General features: G+C 37.4%; 1 protein-coding gene and 1 pseudogene across 1 annotated transcript in view; both read left to right on the top strand.

Annotated features, from left to right (window-relative positions):
• Positions 1-4074: 4074 nt before the first annotated feature.
• LOC122749826 lies at positions 4075-4630 on the top strand (annotated as a pseudogene).
• Positions 4631-7234: 2604 nt separating this feature from the next.
• The window catches only part of HNMT (histamine N-methyltransferase), a 53154-nt gene continuing 39086 nt past the window's right edge, over positions 7235-21302 (top strand). The window contains exons 1-2 of the mRNA XM_043997790.1: positions 7235-7416; positions 10657-10709. Coding sequence (XP_043853725.1) covers positions 7280-7416; positions 10657-10709 — 190 coding nt within the window. The 5' untranslated portion in view covers positions 7235-7279. The remainder of the gene's footprint in view (positions 7417-10656; positions 10710-21302) is intronic.

Below are 21302 nucleotides of genomic sequence, written 5' to 3'. Positions count from 1 at the left end.
TTAAATATGGGTGATGAGAGTGAGAAGGTGAGAATAAGGTCAAATTCAATATGGATAAAGGCAAAATCTTATATTTGGCATCAAAAAGTCAACTTCCAAGTACAAGCTAGGGGAGATGTGGATATATAGCAATTTATCTGAAAGGTCAATATGGGAATTTTATTGGAATACAAGGACAATATGAGTCAGCCAAAAACAACAACAACATGGTTTTAGACTATATTGAGAAAGGATGTTGTTTTTTTTTTTAGAATGAGGGAGACGATAGTGTGTTAAAATTGTATATTGCTCTGGTCCCCCTGACTACCACCCCACTTCTGGACAGTAGAGTAAGTAAGTTTATAAGCAGTCAATATAAATGAACAATAGTAGGAAATAAGATTGAAAAGTAGAACCCGGAAATCAGGTACAGACTATGTCAAAAATTAAAGGAGCATAACTGTATCATATATTAACTAAAAAGCACATTCCTGAAACTAAAGACTAAATCAAAGGAAGCCATCCAAGCCTTGCTATCAGGCTTTTTGGTACTAAGGTATGTAAACCTCAGATAAGCTCCAGATATCTTCAATAAGACCAAAAGAATACCAAATGCTGTTGATAACTTTGAGATGAAATGGATATGTTAACTATAAAGTTTTACTGACAACTTGGAGATGATTTAGATATGTTAATGAGATGACACAGATAAGATTCTTGCCACCCCCCAAAAAAAATCCTATAAAAATGAGACTTCAAACTCTTGACCACTCAGCACTCTTCCATCATCTCCATCTGAGCCCGTGCTGCTCCAATGATCTCAACTCAGATCCTTGGTTACATAAGTAAGTGACTTTCCCACTGCCCCCTTTTCCCCATGTTGCCCACAACCAAAACCTTATTCCAGTCTCCACACTATCAATTTATATATCCCACCCCTCTTTCATCATTGTTCTCTGTACTTTTTAATGCTATTTGCTCCTACACCGTTCATGCCTTATCAAACTGTGATTCCAGCCTTACTTCCCATTCTCATAATGTTCTTTCCCAACTGCTACCCAAAGAACCAGGCATGCCTGCCCTTGTTTCATAATTCCATAAGTTAATAAACAATTCTGATAGTATCCCAGAATTCTGTGCTGATCAGACCACATCTTGAATATTGTGTTTACTTCTAGGTGCCAGTTTTTAGAAAGAACACTGATAAACAGGAAGGTGCTCCAAGTAGGAATGGCAGAATAATGAGGGCCGTAAGACCATTTCAGGAGGATTGGTTAAATAAGCCAGGAATGTTTAACCTGTACAAGGGAAGAATTGGAGGGGGGCGGAATAAGAGATAACTTCTATTATTTGAAGGGTTATCATGTGGAAGAGAGATTAGACTCGTTCTGATTGTCCCCATGGAGCAGAATTAGGAGAAAATTTACAGCAAATCTGCAAAGAGGAAGATTTAAGTTTAATATAAGGAAAAATTTCCAAGCAATTAGAGCTAACCAGAATGAGAATGGGTTGCCTCAGGAAGTTATGAGTTCAATGTCACTAGATGTATTTATTGAGTATATTGTACAGGAAATGTTTGTTAAGGTGTGGATAGCCTGTGAAACCTTCTCCGAATAGAAGATCGTTATAATTCTTTAACAAGCTAGAAAGTAATTTTTAAAAAACCCTCACTTGTTTGAAAAAAGTAAAGATCTCACTCTGAGATGAATTACAGCAAAGATGCAGACTTGAAAAGGATCTCAGAGATAAATTAGTACATCTTTTTTGCAGATGAAGAAACTGAGGCCCAGTGACTTGTTCAAGGACCCATGGGTAGTGAATTATGGAGCTGGGATTTGAACCAAGGTAGTTCTTTCCATTGCACATGATGGCTCCTCATATCTGAGGCTCCTGAAGATTTGATTTGTAGACCCACTCTCAGTGTTCTTTGAGAATATGTAGAATGAGGGAAAGTGCCAGAAAACTGAACAGAGATGTAATGGGGGTCTAGGATGTGCACAGATCCCATGAGCTTGGTCAGATGGCATGTCTCATATGGAAAACACTAAGGAGAATCCTCCAAGAGAAGAAAGTTAGGCAATTGCTTCTGGAAAATTGTTATGATATATAAAGGAAGTACCTTGGACAAGTCAATCTGATTGTTCCAATTGGCTGACTGTATGCTTGGGAGGAGCCATAAGCCACTTTTGATGGGTTGTATAGCTGGAACTATTTATTAACATCTTCTAAAGGGTCTAAGTCTTCTTTGGATATTTGTCTTTGCCCCATTTGCCTTTGGATTAACTCACAGTAAATGACGTGAGATACCATGCTATAAAAGGAAGGACCCTAGGACTTTCCCTTTCTGAAGCCATATGGACCCTTGGAAGCAAGACTCACTTAGACCTTTTGTTTATTCTCTTCTATTTGAGTTTTTGGAGGTGGAGTTACCAACTGGGTTGGGAGAGCAAACCACAATAATGCAAGAATTATAACACAGGCTAGTGTTGTGGCCAGCACCACATGGGTGCTTCAAGAAGCAAAGAGTGATTTTCAGGAGTGAGCTTTGGAACCATAGCCCACTGGAAAGACTTATCCAGTAGTATTGCTGCTTTTGGATGTGAACTTGATGGAACCAATGCTATATAGAAACTAAGCTAAATTTGAGATCTATTCCCTCAGAGAACAAGGTAATGTAGGGTAGAATATGCTCTGGAGGTAATGGAGGAATGATTGTCCTTTATTTTGGTTATACTTTTCAAATAATTATTTCTTTGGAAAAGTTATAGCATAATAAGTGGTTAAATGGAACTGAGTTGTTAATCCCCTCTAACAAAAGAGAGAACACAGCCAGTGGGAGCACACATTCAAAGAATGACAGTGGAAGAAAAGAGACATCCCAGCCCCTCAGATTACCCTGGACCTCTGAGGAAGAGACATAGCAGACCTGGCCCTGGGGTGTGGGGTGTGGGGGATGGGGACAGAATATATTTGTTGGTGGCAAATGTCCAATGTCTTAAAATAGTTTTAAAGCTTAATTCCAGAAATTAAAACACAGGAAGCTTGGCATTGAGCCCTTAAAAATTCCAAAATTAAGTATTAAATGGATGGTTTGATAGAACTTAGAGAAGGAAATATTTTAATAAAACCAAGTCATGCCAAAGGAACCTCATTTCTTTTTATAATGGACTGGCAGATAAGGAATACTACAGATGTGCCTGATTTCAGTACGCCATTTGACAGAGACTCTCATGAGATTCTTTTTGATAGAATTAAGAAACTAGACAGTCTACCTAGGTCAATTTTAGCTCTTTGTACTAACCTTATTCAATGTGTCCATTAATGAAGTGATGTCAATCTGAATAGACGTCTCTGGTGGTACTATTTTTTTTTTTTTGGTCCACAACTTGGATGAGGTGGGTATAAATCTTAATTCTATTGATTACTGTTGTGTAACATTGGGCCTGTTACTTTACCTCAGTCAAACAAGGAAGGTGAATTAGAAAGCATCTGTGATTTCTTCCTCAGAATCTGAAATTCTATTATCCTATAAAGACTTTTTCTTTCTTGTTTTTTTTCTTTTTGTTTTTTTAGGGAGAGAGTGGCTCTATGATTTCATTAGTACAGGGAACTCCTGATGCGAGTATTCCTTCCATTAACAGAGAACAGTTACTCTTCTGTAGCTTGAAATCTTAGATTGTTATCTGAATCACAAAGAAGTGAAGAGATTTGCCCAAGATCATACAGTTAACATGTGTCAGAGGTGCTATTTTTCTTCCTTAGAATATCTATCCATTATGCTGCCTTATCTAGGTGAAAGTTTCATAAAACACATTAATCTAATTTCCAGATATATTGGATGACAAAAGCAATATTCTAGCATATCTGGATTAGTAAGAAGAAATCAATGATATGAAATTTAACAGTGCTAAATGGAAAATTCCGTACTTTGGTTCAAAGAATCAACTGTATGAGAAGATGAAAAATAGAAGTTTAAAAGTGAATGATGAGTTTGAATCGCGGTGCGCCAGAGCAGTAGCCGGCTGGGTCTCCTGTTTACTTGGTCGGCTCTCTGCCTTGAGTGAGCATGTGTGCGAGAGCTTCACGCACAACTCAAATCAAATGCCTGGTGGGAAGACTGGGAAGGACTCCAGAAAGGCGAAGACAAAAGTGGTTTCCCGCTCGAAGAGGGCTGGCTTGCAGTTCCCAATCAGCCGCATCCACGGCATCTGAAATCCTGGACAACTAGCCATGGCGGTGTGGGGGCCACCACCGCCGTGTACAGCGCGGCCATCCTGGAGTATCTCACCACAGAGGTTCTTGAGCTGGCGGGAAACGCATCGAAAGACTTGAAGGTGAAGCGCATCACTCCTCGCCACTTGTAGCTGGCCATTCATGGGGACTCTCTGATAAAGGCAACGATCGCTGGTGGTGGTGTGATTCCACACATCCATAAATCTCTGATTGGAAAGAAAGGACAACAGAAGACTGATTAAAGGATGCCTGGATTCCATGTTATCTCAGGACTCTAAATACTCTTAACAACTGTCCAGTGTTGGTGATTTCCAGTGGACTGTATCTCTGTGAAAACCACAATTTTGCCTTTTTGTAATTCTGTTTTGATTAAGTTGGAAGCTTACTTAGCTTACCAGCCAACCAAATTTCTGCATTGAAGTCAACCATATTTAAGTGTTACTGTGGCTTCAAAGAAGCTATTGATTCTGAAGTAGTGGGTTTTGATTGAGTTGACTGTTTTAAAAAATCTGTTTGGATATTAATTGTGATACAGAAGTTATACTAACAAACACTTGGTTTTGTACAGACTTTTATTTCCACTCTGGTGGATAAATTCAATAAAGATCATATCCAAAACAAACAAACGAACAAAGTGAATGATGGGGAAGCCCCCTCTCCCCAGGATTTTATCTGTGTGCAAATTTTACATATATGACTCAACTCAGGCTCTAAGTCTGTTTCTACCACTTACTTCCTGAATGACCTTGAGCAAGTCACTTCACCTTTATGCACCTCTGATTATTATTCATCTGTAAAATGAGGAGGTTGGATTTGATAACCTCTAAAGTCTTCAATGATCCCATAGTCTTTTGCACTCTGTGAATGTAGCTACCTAAAAAAAGAGAATGAAAATCCTACACTAACAGAAATATAGTGTATAGACCAAAAGCCATAATAGTTCCATCATCATACTGTGTCCTGGTGACACCATTTCTAGATATCAACAAACTAGAAAATATACAGAATACTATTACCAACCAGGATGGCAACGTTTCTATTAACAATATCCTATGAGGAATATTTGAAAAAAAAAATACTTATAGCATATTTAGCTTGAAGAAGATGGAACTGATAGTGTTTAAAATATTTGAAGGAAAAGAGCAGTGATATTTAACTAATATGGCTTCAAAGGGAGAAGTAGAACAAGTACATAGAAGTGATAGGGAAGTAGATTTTGATGGCATATAGGGAAGAACTTGCTAGCAAGTAGAACTATTTAAATATGGAATGTACTTCCTTACAAGTTCACTAGAAATGCTCAAGCGTGGGAGTAGGGCAAGGTGGAGGGGTGGGGTACTATATTTGGTAAGAGGTTGAACTTGTCAACTTCTGGAGTCTCTTCCAAGGTTAAGAATTCTAAAATACCATTAAAAGACCAAATACTGGGGCAGCTAGCTGGTGCAGTGGATAGAGCACCAGCCCTGGAGTCAGGAGGATGGGAGTTCAAATCAGGCCTCAGACACTTGACACTTACTAGCTGTGTGACCTTGGGCAAGTCACTTAACCCCAATTGCCTCACTTTAAAAAAAAAAAAAGACCAAATACTAACACTAAAAACTCTCTGCTCTCCTTGTCCTCTGGTTCTTAAGATCCCTTTTTTACTTCAAGGTTTGAGTTGAAGCCATCTAGGCTCAGCCTTTTCTTATCACCCAGTTATTTAGTGTCTTCTCCAGGGAAAGTGTATTTACTTTTTATGTATATTAAACTTATCTATGTATATATGTAGCTTTCTTCCAGTAGACTGTAAGCTCCTTAAAGTAAAGGATTTTTTTTTCCCTCTATAAAACCATACTTACCACAGTATGTGGTACATCATAGGTAATAAATGCTACTTGGTTGAATGAATTAAAAAAGATTATAAGTACACTAAATAAAGCATGTTATAGATAGGCCAGCACTTTGCCCAGCTGAATCCAGAACATCTCTTTAGGGTTGGGAGTAACTGACAATACTTACTTCCCCCAACTTCTTGCCAGTCTCCTTTCTTTCACCAGTTTGTGATGTCATCTTACCTATGCGTATCTAGAGTGTAGCAACTGGCGTTATTTCCCAGGGTGCCACTTTTATAAAGTTCTGATAGTACTTGAAATCCTTTGCTGTTCTGGGGGGAGCTGCTGTCCTGCAACATTATTCATCCTGTTCCAACAGTGGCCTTAAACCAGTATTACTGCCAACCCCAACACACACAAAGTGAGGTGTCTGCCTACTCCACCTCATCATGGTAGCCTCTCCAGCAGTTCTTGTACTGAACTATCTGTCTCCTCCTCATATCCCGTTGTCCTGCTGCACCAACAGTCCCCAACTGAGACTTCCTTGTTCAAAAACTCCCAGTTATGACTTTACTTCTTCCTACTTGTCAGTTTTCCAAGACTAGACTTCTATTTTAAAAAGAAAGATACTAGCAGAAATGTGATCTGAGTTCATTTTTGCATATCATATCCATTTTTCTGAAGGTTAAATTAACATTATAATGTCACTTGTTGAACCTTTTCCTATCTAGAGAATTAAAAAGGAGAGTATTTTCCCCCAAGGCTTTGGAGAGAGTCAACCAATCCATGCATTCTGCATTTAGAATATGATGCTGTATCCATAATGGCCAATGGTTTCCTAAAGTTTAGGTTTCTTTGCCTTTTTCAGACATTTAGCTTTCTTACTCAGGAGAAAAAGGAAATGAAACCAAAGTAATCTTGATTTTTATAGGTCTAGCACCCCCCCTCCCCAGGTTTGAAACAAAAGTTTCAGCAGTGGGATTTACTGCTTGGTTTTACTACATTTCTCCCTTCACTAAAATAACAATTCAGCAGGGGTTAAAGTCTCTGGAACCAAGTCCTGCGGGACATTTTATATGCTAATGAGTCCCGCTCCAGTGGCAGCCACTGGTGACCTGCTCCCCACAAATCTAAGTTCTGGACTGGGAACTGGGAAGAGGGTGGTGGCCAGGAGGAGGAGCGGGTGGGGGTGGGGGTGGGGGTGGCGGGGATAGAGAAACTTCCCTTCCCCTTCTGCCTTTCTCAGAAAACCAAACATGGCATCTTCCATGAGGAGCTTGTTTTCTGATCATGGCAGATACGTTGAAGCTTTTCGCCTGTTTCTAGCTAATTCCACGGAGCACCAGTGCATGCAGAATTTCATTGAGGAGAAGCTGCCAGGCATTATAGCAAGGTAACAAAAGACAGACGCTTTCTCCAGAAGGACAGACCCCTGGGAAACCACAGTCCGTGCAAGTGATCAATGCATGCTGCGGGAGGAAACGAGGCTGGGCATGTGGTGGCAAGGGAGAGATACGGATTGCTTCTGCTTCTCATTCTCTCCTCACCCCTCCCTGTCCCCTACCTCCCTTCCCGCCCCTCCCCCAACCAAAAGGCTTCAGTCCAACCTGTAGTTTAGACATTCCACCCAGTGGCCCTGTTCCCAATAGGAGCCTTTCCACCCACAAGTAGATAAGACTTAACCATTTCCAAGCACCGAATATATTTTCGGGGTGAGAAGATAAAAAGCTTTCAAACTAAGATATTTACATTCCTTCCTCTCTTCCTCTTTCCCTCCTCCCTCCCCTCCTCCCTCCTCCCTCTCTCCCTTTTCCCCTCCCTCCCTCTCCCCCTCCCTCCCTCCCTTCCTCCCTTCCCTCCCTCCTTCCTTCCTTCCTTCCTTCCTTCCTTCCTTCCTTCCTTCCTTCCTTCCTTCCTTCCTTCCTTCCTTCCTTCCTTCCTTCCTTCCTTCCTTCCTTCCTTCCTTCCTTCCTTCCTTCCTTCTTTCTTTCTTCCAAATCCCTCCCCCACCCCTTCCTGCTTGCCTAAAGTTTGACCTACCACTGGACATCATTTTTAACTCTCCTGGTGTTTATACTTGTTCAGTTACGTTTCTCCTGAGCAAAAATCATTCATATTATCCTTAGATCCCAGATAGTGTTTTCCTCCATTTATGTTTTCAGGTTTAGCCTGAATTTTAAACAGTAACTATTGAATAGCATTTACCACTGAAAGGACTGGGTGCCCCTTAGCCTTGGTAATATCCATTTAAATGTGTTTCCTTATGTGTTATTATGATTATCGCTTCACTTATCATTTACCAAAAGAAAAATCATTAATGTCTATCTTTTGAGATTGGTATTAGCTGTATGACCCTTTAAAAAGAGTTTCCCTATTATCAGTGAAACAGAATTGCTCCCCAACGATCCATGAGGTTCATTTGTGTGTGTGTGTGTGTGTGTGTGTGTGTGTGTGTGTGTGTGTGTGAGAGATGAATGTGTTCAATTTGTGCCAGAGCTGATAAGCGTTATGAGAGGACTAGATTCTACACTCCAAAGATAATCAAATCACCTGCCTTGGGCTGTGGATTTCAATAAATTAATAGAAGTGTTGGGTTGGGGCAAGGGAAAGATACCAAAATGGGTGAGTCTTAGATCCTATCTACAGCTGCACCAAATCCCTAAATTCTGTTCTCCCCTGGTTTTCACTGCAGTTTCTCTTACATTTTGTCACCGGGACTGTCTGTCTGACAATAGCAGACAAGGGAGTCCTTGGCTTGAATTTTAATAGGATCCCCTACTCCTTTCCCAAGCCTTCCCTGTTTTCTTTTTCTGGGGACAAAACAGTTGTGTCCCAGAAGTTCAGAGTAAAAATGGCATTTTATTTTTTTGTTATAGAATACTAAAGTCCCACTCTAATGCTTCGCCAGGTATGTAAGTGAGCCTGGGTTCTGGAAGGTTATGCCAGCAGAGCACAAATTTTGGCAGCTCTTTTTTATGGTAGCTTCAGTTAGACAGTAGAGTGACAAACTGTAGATCTGTTGTCATAGCACCAGCCTAGTGAAAATTAACTAAACTCATCTACAGATTAGGCCTAAGACAATGAATTTTCAGCTCCTGTGACTCTTTTAAGACCATTTATTAAGTTGTGGAGGGGCTGTGATCTATGTTGGTGGAGGTAGTAACCATATCAAAGGAATTACAAAACCTTGGCATATTATGAAATCACTGTGGAAGGAACCATGGTTCTTATCTAATCTAACTCACAGAAGAAAGGAATTCACAGTACAAAATAAACCCCAAAAAGATTTATGGAGGTATAATAGAATATATTATATATAGATTGTATAATACAAGCATGAACCTATGGCTGAAAGGGACCCTCCAGGTCATCTATTCCAAATGATTCATTTAACTTTTAAGGAAATTGAGGCCCAGAAATCTTAAGTGATTTGCTCAAGGTCATACAGGTAGGAAGTATAGAATACAACATGATATGAACCAGGCCTGATATTGTTATTCACAACCTGATAATATACTGTGTGGAAATATCAGATGCTTATTTTCTTACTAGTTAATCAGTCATTCAGGAACATTTATTGAACACCTAGAGTTTGGAGGAGCGCTGTTTGTATTCATACAAAGGAAATAAAAGATAACAGTGCCCATACTCATTGACTGTCCATTCTAATTGGACAAACACAACAGTAGTCCCAGTAAAACACTAAAGAGATTTCAGAAGCAATGTGAATGTTTGCCCTAAATTGCCAGGTGATATGATGCAAAGAGATACTTGGACTGGAAGTCTCTGAAGAGAAATATAAGTAGATTTGGAATAAAGGAAGACAACCTGTAAAGGATCTTGTTGAATGTTCTTACTTTATTTAAAAAATATAAACCTAAAAAATTCATGAGATGTCATTCCCAGTTTCTTAATTTTGGGTCCCATGCACCAGGGATAGGTACCTTCTTCCCACTGATTAGTTCAGCTTCCCCATATTCCCACATATTCTTCTGTTCCTATTCTCTCAATTATAGATGAGGAAACTGACACCAAGAGGCAAAAGGACTTGCTATTCTATGATTTTCCTAGCTGACTTTTATTTCCTTTGTATGAATACAAATAACTCCCTTGCAAACTCTAGGTGTTCAATAAATGTTCCTGAATGACTGATTAACTAGTAAGAAAATAAGCATCTAGTATTTCTACACAGTAGATCATCAGGTCATGAATAACACTATCAGTCCTGGTCCATATCATAGAATAACATTTCTGGAAGAGACTTTAGAAGTAATTTAGTTCAGGCCTCCTGTTATCTGCTAGTGCCTCTCTAAATTCTTCTCTGTATCTAAAAGTATAGTCTTCCTTGAGTAAAATTACTGGTTAGTTGTGAAGTCCTCATTACTTAATACAGTTCTTTTACCCAGAGGCACTTAATTAATGTTTGTGGGACTGAGTTATTGAAGGAGACAAGCATCAAGGTATTTTTGTTGTTGTTGGCATTGTTGTTTGTTTAATTCCCAGTTGTGGAGGTTTTGTTCCATTTTTTTTTTTGGTGGGGGGAAGTTGTGTCATCTACAACTAAACTTTCTAATAAAATTTTCTGTAGCACTTAGCACACATTTTAAAATATGTAAATGTCTTTTATTTTCAGGATTGGAGACACAAAATCAGGAATTAACATTCTAAGCATAGGTGGTGGAGCAGGTATGAATAAAGATTTGTGTTTTATGATTTGCATATTGTTCTGCAAAGAAGCATGGTTATATTCAATAGAAATGTTGTTAATTCCATAGTAATTTCTTTTTCTTTTCCCTCATTAGGCAGATTGAATTATTATTATCTTATTCTCTTCCTCTTGATGATGAGTCAGTTTACCATGGTGGATAGAGGGCTGGTGTCAGGGCCAGAAAGAACTAGGTTCTAGTCCTGCCACCTTTGACAAGTTACTTAACCTCTCAGTGGCCAAGACAACTTTCTAAGAATAGTTGTTTATTTGTGTTGGTAAGGCAAGTTACCTTACCAATCGATCCATATACCAATGATAAAACAGATTGAGATAGATAGATGGATAGATGGATAGATAGATAGATAGATAGATAGATAGATAGATAGATAGATAGATAGATAGATAGATAGATAGATAGATAGATGGATGGATGAGAAATTAAGGCCATTTTTATCTTCATTCATGAATCGATATGGAATAATAGGGTGTTGGACTTGGAGTTGAGAAGACTTGGTTTCAAACCCAACCTGTGACACTTGGCAGGTCATTTAACCTCCTAAAAACTTAATTCAGTCTCTGAGGTTATAAAATAGATCTGGGTTGTGGTCTAATCTGCTGTCAGTAGAGATAATTCTCTCATTGGCAAAATCATAGGTACTTAACACAACAGTGTATTATCGTTAATAGTATTAATGATACTACTACTTCAATTAATAATATTTGAGGCAATTTGTAGGCCTTTGTATACTAATACTAATAATGAATATTAATGTATTCATACCACTTTTGTGATGTAGTAATAGATATAATTTAATTACTCTAATCTATATATGAAAAATATACCTAGACTATAATTTGTGCAATTTTTCTAAATGATCATAGGGCTGGAAGGCGTTCTACAAAGCTATCTCAGGCATATCTTTATCTTGGTACCAAAACTGCACACCAGCCACTCCTGAAAGATAACTATTTATATCCTTCCTTTACATATATCTCCTGAAGGAAATTCTAAAATCTTACTTAGTCACTGACTCACAGTTCTTAATAGTCAATCCCATGTGGTATTTTTTTTAATGTCTTAAATTCAATATTTCCTTGTATAAATTAAAGCTTTCTTCCTTTTGTCTAACCAGTCCAGACCTGGACACAGGGTGTCTCTCTCTCTCCCTCTCCCTCTCCCTCTCCACATAGACACAGATAGGTACATGTACACGTACACATACATATACATCTACATATGGATCCTAATAGCCTCACACTGAATGTTAGAAGGCTTAAAAAATGGCCAGTTTTCTGGCTATTTCCAAATATCCAGATACATTGAACTTAGTAGTTTCTGGATAAATATATGTTGATTGATTGATGTTAGCACCATATCTAGATTATAGACAGCTAGTAAGTGTCAAGTGTCTGAGGCCAAATTTGAACTCAGGATCTCCTGACTCCGAGGCCAGTGTTCTATACGGTGCACCATACTACCTGGTGCTAAGTGTTAGACAACATTACTAACTAAAATTACCATCAGTACTTTATGGAATGGAATGAAATGGCTTTTCCTTGATAGAAAATGGCTTAAGATATAGCCACAAGAGAGCCAGAGAAATATCACTCATATCCCAGAAAACAAAATGCAACTGAAATGCCACTTGAACTCAAGAAAATTCAAGGAACAAAGAACAAAGAATATTACCAGGTGGGAAAATTTCCAAAAGCTTGTGGCCAAAAATAATCCATTGCTGATGACTGACTTCTTGGGTCGAGAGAATTCACAGCTACTAATTGTCTAATTAGTTTATTATAACCAGGTACGGAATTTCCTATGTGTTCTGCATATAAGTTACATAGGCCAAACAGGCACTATGAATATCATATCAGAGTTTCACTAGTGCTTAGACAAGGGGGAAAAAAGGATTACAAGGAAAAGTAATTAAAAACAATCCATACGAAGGCCAATTTAATTGACCTCTTAATACAAAGTTAATTGAATTCCTGATGTACATTTAGCCAGATGCTCTTAAGCGAGCTGGAGTAAGGAATATTTGCCTATTTCAGTGGTCCCTTAGAGTTCTATCTAGGAGCTAACATACACCACTTACAAAGAACATGAGAAACAACTGCAAGAGATTTTAGCCTGACTGAAATTAAACACTATATTAATTCCATGAATTCCTCCAGGTGTGATATGAATGACCTTTTGGGTCACTTTGAGCTGTAACTTAATTTCCCCTAAGGTATGAATCAGATGCATTAGAAATGTCCCGCAAGAACTCAAGTTATTACAAACTAGATTTCATTTTCCTTGGTGATTACCTAAAATCAAATGTGATGCATGTTTTTATTTTTTTGTTGTTTATTTGTTGTTTGGGTTCTTTTGGAAAGTATAAGAAAGAAACCATTCTGCAATCCCTGTTGATTTGTGATCTCATCACAGCAGCATTTTTGGACATCCAATGATTATGTGATTCCTCTAGCAGCAGGTTACAACCCATCCAGAGCTAGATGACCCTAGTCCCTATTAACTCACAAGTTACCACAAAATCTATCCAACATCCTGGGAACCTTCCTTGTACTTTTTATATATTGTTTGCATAGCTATAGAACAAATGGACATCATCCCTCAAAGTTGCTACCTGACCATGTGTTCAAGGACTCTTTTTATGCACTGCCTGTCCCACATTAAATACTTACTTATCCTTAGGAAAAGCCACTTAATTTATTTTTAATTAATCAATTTACTTGTTTATTTATTTACTCATTAACTTATTTATTTATTCATTCGTTCGTTTGTTTTCATATATCTTGGTTAATTAATTTATTAATTTATTGATTGTCTGACTGATTTCCATCTTTTATTTTTCCCCTAGTCATACATTTCTTTGAGGGCATCTTTTATGCCCTGTGTAATTCCTGATATGTAAGGTATTTACAGTCTGAATATGACAACCAAGTACCTATCCATTGCCCTTTCCAGGAAGTCTTAACCTGAGGTCCATTAACTTAAATATAGAAATACACATACGTGTGTGTGTGTGTGTGTGTATATATATGTATATATATATATGTATGTGTATGTATATGTATATATATACATACATATATACATGTGTGTGTCTGTATATATATACATATATGCATATTATCTCACTTGATCCTTGCCACCCTGGGAGGGAGGTGCTATGATTACTTCCAATTTACAAATGAGAAAACTGAGGGTAAATCAAGGTTAAGTGACTTGCCCAGGGTCACACGGCTAGTAAGCATCTGAAGTTAGATTTTAATTCAGGTCTTCTTGACTTCAGGAACAATACTTCATCCATTGTGCCACATACCTGCCTGTTCAGACAGACACACAGAGACAGAGAGATAAGGACAGAAAGTTGTGTTTCAATATAATTTATTTCCTTTGTAATCCTATGTATTTTTTGGTTTGCTTTTAAAAACATTAGTCTGAAAAGGGTTCCATAGGTTTCACTCAACTTCCAAAGAGGTTTACAACACACAAAGATGAGATTAAGAACCCCTAATTCAGGGAATTGTTGACTTTACTACTTTGGCTAAAACCCATCTTCTATAACAACACATGTTTATTGGGTATCTCCCATTTGCAGGTTTATAAACTAAACAAAAAAAAAAGTCTGTCAGAAAAATTTTGGAAATACAGTTGACACCCAGCTACATTCAGACATATAGACTCTGAACTATATGCTCAGGTTGGAGCAGATTAAGAAAAACTAGGTACCTGGGGCAACATGGGTGTCCTCTCATAATTAGTCATTATTTTCAATATAATTTGTTGTGCAAAAAGAAGTATGGATATGTCTTCAACCAAGGAAATCTGAGGAAAACATTCTTTTTGACAATATGTAAACCTGCCCAGCTGTCTGACCTTGGGCAAGTCACTTAACCCTCATTGCCCTGCACCTCCCACCCCCCCCCCCAGATAAAAAGCCTGCTTGTTGACTTAAGAAGAAATATCCCAAGAATTGGAAAAACTTCTTTTCTTATTGTGAGAACTTAAAAAATAGCAGATGGCCAACCATACTTAGGTAGAATCAAAATAGATGGGCCAGTTAAGAGAAACAACAAGGCTTTCTAAAAAGGTGTTCAGCAACTCTTTGTGGAAGGTAAGCAAGAATCAGAGCCTTAAGCAATCCAAAAGAAAGGAAATCAATGATAACCTTTCTATGTGGCCTTCAAGTAATCTCTCACATCAATAAAACACTGCAGATAAGCAGGTACTATAGTCCATAGATTATACTTTCTAATGTAGCAAGGTGTACAAAGCCCATTCTTTTTGTGTATGTAGGAAGAAAAACAAAGGTAAGAGATGGGGGTGAGGGGAGGATAAATCACCAGAAGCTTAAAGGTGCTGGATTTATTGAGCACAAAGTAGGAAATATTAAGTCCTACTTTTTAAAGAGTTGAAACAAAATGTCTTCTTATTATTACTATTGTTGTTATTCAGAATTATTTCTTTCAGTTTCCCAAATACTCATTATATTTTAATTTCAACAGTATTTTTGATATATTGAGATTTACGTTATTCCATGTGCCTAAATCTCCTTTAATGTATTTTCTGAAATGGCCTCAAACCTATTTTCTAATGTAAAACTGTCCTGTGCAACCTCATTATTATTCACCATTTAATTAATATTATCCATGTGCTTGATGGCTTAGAGAGAGGGAAAAAACAGTCTATGGCCTTTCTGGAATGGGTAGGATGTGAAAATTTTACTATATATAAACTTATGCCTAGAAGAAAAATCCCAGAAGGGGATCATGGCTTATGGTTTCTCATTGCTCTAGGCTTTGCTTTAAGGAGAACCACATGATCAGCCCTGCTGTTCCCTGCTTATGTCCAACTGCTAGAAGGCCTTATAAGGAATGGGCTGAAGTACAACTCAGATGAATTCACTGTACTCCTGACTTATTAACCTATTGTGGGACTGAGCCCAATGCCGTAATATAAATCATATATGTATGTATATACATGTGATCACAGATCATAGCATCATAGAGCTACAACGGGAAGCCCTCTAGTCTGACTCCCTTATTAGGTAGATGAGAAAACTGAGGCCTAGAGTTGTGAAGTGACTTGGCCAAAGTCATACTGATGGTAAGGGCAGATCTGGGATTCAAACTCACCTCTTTTGACTCCAAACGCAGTTTTACCAAACACCCTCACACACAATAGCTATTTTTGGATTGGGTATTAGAATATTAATGTAACATTCTTGTGAATTATTTGAAATACACATAGTATTTATACACATTCTATAGTTCATATACTTTTAGAACTTGGAAGGAAGCTAGAGTTCACTCACCAAGCACCTTTATTTAAAAGGATAGTAATAAAAATAATAGTAGCATTTATATAACACATTAGGTTTTGCAAAGTGCTTTATATATATTAAACAATTTGATCTACATAACAATCCTGTGAGGTAGATGCTTTTATCTTCATTTAATAGATGAGGAAACTGAGGCACAGAGAGGCTGATTTACCCAGGATAACATAGATAGTAAGTATATATGAGGCAGGGCTTGAACTCAGGTCTTCTATTTTTTTTTTCTCTGTGGGTTTTGTTTAGTTTTTTTTTTTTAACATTCAAATAACAAATGTTTATTTTTATTTTATGAAAAAGGTAATTTCTGCATACAATAAATGGAAAAGAGATCACAAATTCCCCCAAATATGCAGCAAAATGGGCAAGATATCAAATTTGCATAAGAAGTTAAATACAGGGTGTTACCTAAGCTCTAATTAGAAACATTCTAATTGGATTTTACCTCCAGGAAATTTTTTATCTGTATTTCATGTGGCTGCTCCTTGATAATACTAGTGGTAGGCTTTGGAGACCATATTAAAGTATGAAACTGTCCTTAGGTAGAATTAGTTGGTAATACTTCAGCTCACATGATTTTACTCTTTTTTTTGTTGTTGTTGTCCAACATGATATTCTTTCTGACTTCATTTCCTTTACAAACTTGGTAAATATACCATCCATGCCTTCATTCAGATTTTCCAATTTGGATGGAATTCCATCTGTGAGAGCTATCTTAAATCAGATGTAGCCCCGGATATGAAAATTCTGCAAGGATGCCCCAGAGGTCAAAGTAATCTTTCCAACATTCTCCCTCTTCATTGGATGTTTTTAACCTCTCTTCCCATGTGAAGTCCAAGGATTTCTTTCATGGTTTCCCTTCCCCCCTTTCCCTTCCCCTGGAATAAACTACTATCTTATTCTAACTGCTTTTGTGTGCAAGAGGGTGTAATTCTTTAAAGAAGAATTCCTAAGAACCCCAACCCCTAACCCAAACCCCATACCCCATTTTCCACCATAACCTGTTTAGTTTTTATTTATTTTAATGTTTTAAAAAATTTGAGTTCCAGATTATCTTCCTCCCTTCAGCTCTTTCCATACCCACTGAGAAGGCAAGTAATATGATAGACATTATACATGTGAAATCATGCAAAACATAATTCCAAATAGTTTCCATCTCACCAAAAAGCAAGAAAAATTAAATGAGAAAATTATATTCCAATTTGTACTCAGAGTTTATTAGTTTGTCTCTCAGGAGGTGGATAGCATTTTTCATCATGAGTCTTTTGGAATTGTCTTAGATCTTTATATTGATCAGAGTAGCAAAATCTTTCAGAGTTAATAATTATTACAGTATTGCTATACAGTATTGTTACTGTGTTCAGTGATCTCCTGGTTCTGCTCACTTCACTTCACATCAGTTCATATAAGTCTTCCTATATGAACTCCCCTCATTTCTTATAAGCACAACAGAGTTCCATTAAAATCTTATACCACAACTTTTCAGCAATTTCCCAATTAATGGACATCAGCTCACTTTCTAATATCTTGGCCACCCCCAAAAAGTTGCTACAACTATTACTATAATCCATAAGGTCATTTTCCCTTTTTCGCTTATTTTGGTTTTGTGTGTGATACAGCACCGAGTAGTAAGTATTGCGGAATCACAAGGTATGTACAAATTTTCCTAGGCCTTCTGGAACAGGAGGTCCACAATTGTTTCCAGAATGGTTGGATCAGTTCACAACTCTAGCCAACATGGCATTATTGGAACATATTTTCCACATCCCCTCTAGCATTCATCATTTCTGATAAGTATGAGGTGGTGCATCATAATTATTTTTAAATTTTCATTTCTTTAATCATAATTATTTATTTAGTTTGTTTATATCACAGTTTGTTTAGCCGTTCCCCAGTGGATGGGCATTCCTTTGATTTCCAATTTTAGCTACCACAAAAAGAACTGCTATAAATATTGTTGTACAAATAGGTCTTTTTTTCTTTTTGGAGATGTCTTTGGAATATAAATAAACCAAGTAGTGGTATTGCTGGATCAAAATTCCATAGCGCTTTGGCCATAATTCCAAATTGTTCTCCAGAGTGATTGAATCTTTTTCACAACTCCACCAACAATAGATTAGCATTCTGGTTTTCCCACAATCCCTCTAACAACCAATATTTTCTGTTTATGGTATATGATGGTAATGGAATATTACTGTGCAGTTAGAAATGACAAACAGGATGACTTCAGAAAAGCTTGGAAAGACATGTATGAAATGATGTATGGGGAAGTGAGCAGAACCAAGAGAACACTGTACACAGAGAAAGCAATATTGTTCAAAGAAGAACTGTGAATGATTTTACTATTCTTAACAATACAATAATCCAGGACAATCCCCCCAAAATATTGATGAAACATACTGTCTCCAAAGAAAGAACTGATATTGACAGAACAGACTGAGGCATGCTATTTTTCACATTCTTTCATTAAGTGACAAATATTGTGATGTTTTGCATGATCATTATTTATGACCCATATCGGATTGTTTGCCACCTTGGGAAGGGAGTAGGGGAGGGAGGGAAGGAGGGAGGGAGAGGGAGAGAGAGAGAGATTGATACAGAAAAATATAAATAAACATGTTTAACCTGAAAAAAACAATTATTGAAAGCATTTTATGTGACTATTGATGGGCTTTGATTTCTTCTGCTGAAAACTGCCTGTTCATTATCATTTGACCATTATCAGTGGTTCTTATTTTTTGTAAATTTGACTTAGTTCCCTACATATTTGAGAAATGAGGCCATTGAGAGACTTGCTCTATTTTTTATATTATTTTATTGACCACGTTACCTTTTATCAAAATGTAGTTTCCCTGCTTATCCTTTTTAATTAGCTCTATTTTTGTTTTTGCTTTTTCTGAGATCATGATTGGTACCCCTGCATTTTTTTTTACCTCAGCTGAAGCATAATAGATTCAGCTCCAATGCCTTTATTTTAACTCTGGATGTGAGACTTTCTGTTTTAGGTGGTGTCTCTTATAAAAATATATTATTGAATTCTCATTTCTAATCAATTTGCTCTCCACTTCCATTTTTTGGGTAGGAACTCAGGTTATCTTGACTCAGCATCCTATACCATTTTACCATTGCATCACCTGGCTTCCCAGAGGAGGTCAAGATAACTCTGGTGGGTGTCAGTTTCCTTAGGGATTTGCTAAAGGTCACACATTAAGTCAATGGAGGAATCTGGGCCAGAATCCCATAATCTTGTCTTTCAGGTGTAGGGAATTAGGCTAAGCATCTGCTAAACATAAACTCTGGCTTCACTTCATCAGAAATAGGGTTCTTCATAATGACCAGGGCAGTTTTATATGGAATATATCTTTTGTATTAATTTTGTCCCCCTCATAAAACACTGATGAAACTAATACTGCCAGAAATTCTAATGTTGTTCAGGTGAGACATGGTTAATAAGAGAAAGGTTAGGGGATTTGGAACTATGTAAGGGCCCAATAATAATTTTTAAATGGTCTGAGAATCTGAGTATAAGAAGAAGTAGACTGGGTAGGGGTCATAATGACAGGAATCAATATGTAACTTTGGGCAAAAGCCAGCCAAATGTCTCACTCTTCATGGTGAAGAAAAGTAACCTTCCCAGGTCCCATGTACATTCCTCATTTGACTTGGTTACCACCTACATTATCTGTGGTGCAGAGTTAAGAGACTGACTAAGCATCTAAACACCTGGGCAGTTTTTAAATTCTACAGAACAGCTTCTCATCTCTTATAACTCAAAGGAAATAAAAATAGCTTAATGACATGAAGCTATATCAGGAGAAGAGGAATAAAGCAAGAATAGTGTCTGTCCTCTTGGAAAGATACCAATACTTGCTCATTATATAAAGGGTTCTGATGCAGTGTTACTGTGCAGTCCATTAGAAATTACTTTATTAAGTAACTATACTTTAAAGCCTAACTTATTTTTATTATATTATTATTATTTTTTTTTTTTAGTGAGGCAATTGGGGTTAAGTGACTTGCCCAGGGTCACACAGCTAGTTAAGTATTAAGTGTCTGAGGCCGGTTTTGAACTCAGGTACTCCTGACTCCAGGGCCGGTGCTCTATCTACTGCACCATCTAGCTGCCCAAGCCTAACTTATTTTTAATTGTGAGAATGTTCAAAGATAACAAATGTACCCTAAATTTGTTATGTGTACATAATGAGCTTTTACTAATTACGTCTTCTGTTTGACCCAGCAATTTTCCCTTATTTGTTGACTATATTTAATATCAAGCAAAATCCTACTTTGAGAATATCATGGTGAGGAGGTGACGTGGGGTTTTTGAAAGCTTTGCCAATTGTTGGCTTCCTCTGAAATACAGCTGAAGCATTACCTTCTGCAAGAGCCCCTCCCCTGTTCATTTAGCTGCTAGTGCCTTTCCATCTAAGCTAACTTCTATGTACTCTGAATTTATATGTGTATATTTATATTCATATTGTTTCCTTCTTTAGAATGTAAGCTTCTTGAAGGCAGACCACTTTTGCTGCTTCTTTTGTATCCCCAGCTCTTAGTATGGTATTTATCAATTTATTGATGCTTGCAGATCCAATGAAACTGCCTATAAATGAACTGTATATCTGCCTTCTGAAAACCAGCTTAGGTAAATTATGAAAGATTAATCACCAGAAGAATAAAAAATACACAAATAATCTTCCCACAGCAACTCATGAACACCATCTACAAAGACAGGAAAAGTAGTGAAATCCAGAGTGATGGAAGATCATAGGATTAAAAGATGGGGAGGAATAAAAGAGATAACTAGAGGTAATAGAGATCAACCCCATTATCTTATAAATGAGAAAACTGAGACACAGAGAAGGTATGACTTTCTCAAGGTCACACAAGGTCACAAGGTAAACAGGAGAGCTAGGATTGGAACCTATTTGTATCCATACCACTGAAATCATTGATCCTTAAAGTATAGGCAAATATTCTGCTTAAAGGTAGAATAAGATACATGGTTTAGAGATGCATTAGAGGTAAGAAAGGTTATTAAGCTAACTAGGTGTTTTGTCACACTCTGTGTAGCTACTAAAGCTCTTACCTCCAGTATATCTTTGGATATGTTATATTGATGGCTGGAGAAAACATGAAACACTATTTAGGCTGTAACCCAGTGTTGTAGCTGTGGGTCTATCACAGCACCTTTGTAGTTCAGATTCAATATTGGTTTGACATGAGCCC

The sequence above is a fragment of the Dromiciops gliroides genome, chromosome 3 (genome assembly GCF_019393635.1).
Source record: "Dromiciops gliroides isolate mDroGli1 chromosome 3, mDroGli1.pri, whole genome shotgun sequence".
Classification (NCBI taxonomy): Eukaryota; Metazoa; Chordata; class Mammalia; order Microbiotheria; family Microbiotheriidae; genus Dromiciops; species Dromiciops gliroides.
Note: the sequence above shows the minus strand (reverse complement) of the source record. Positions and strands in the feature narration are given on the sequence as shown.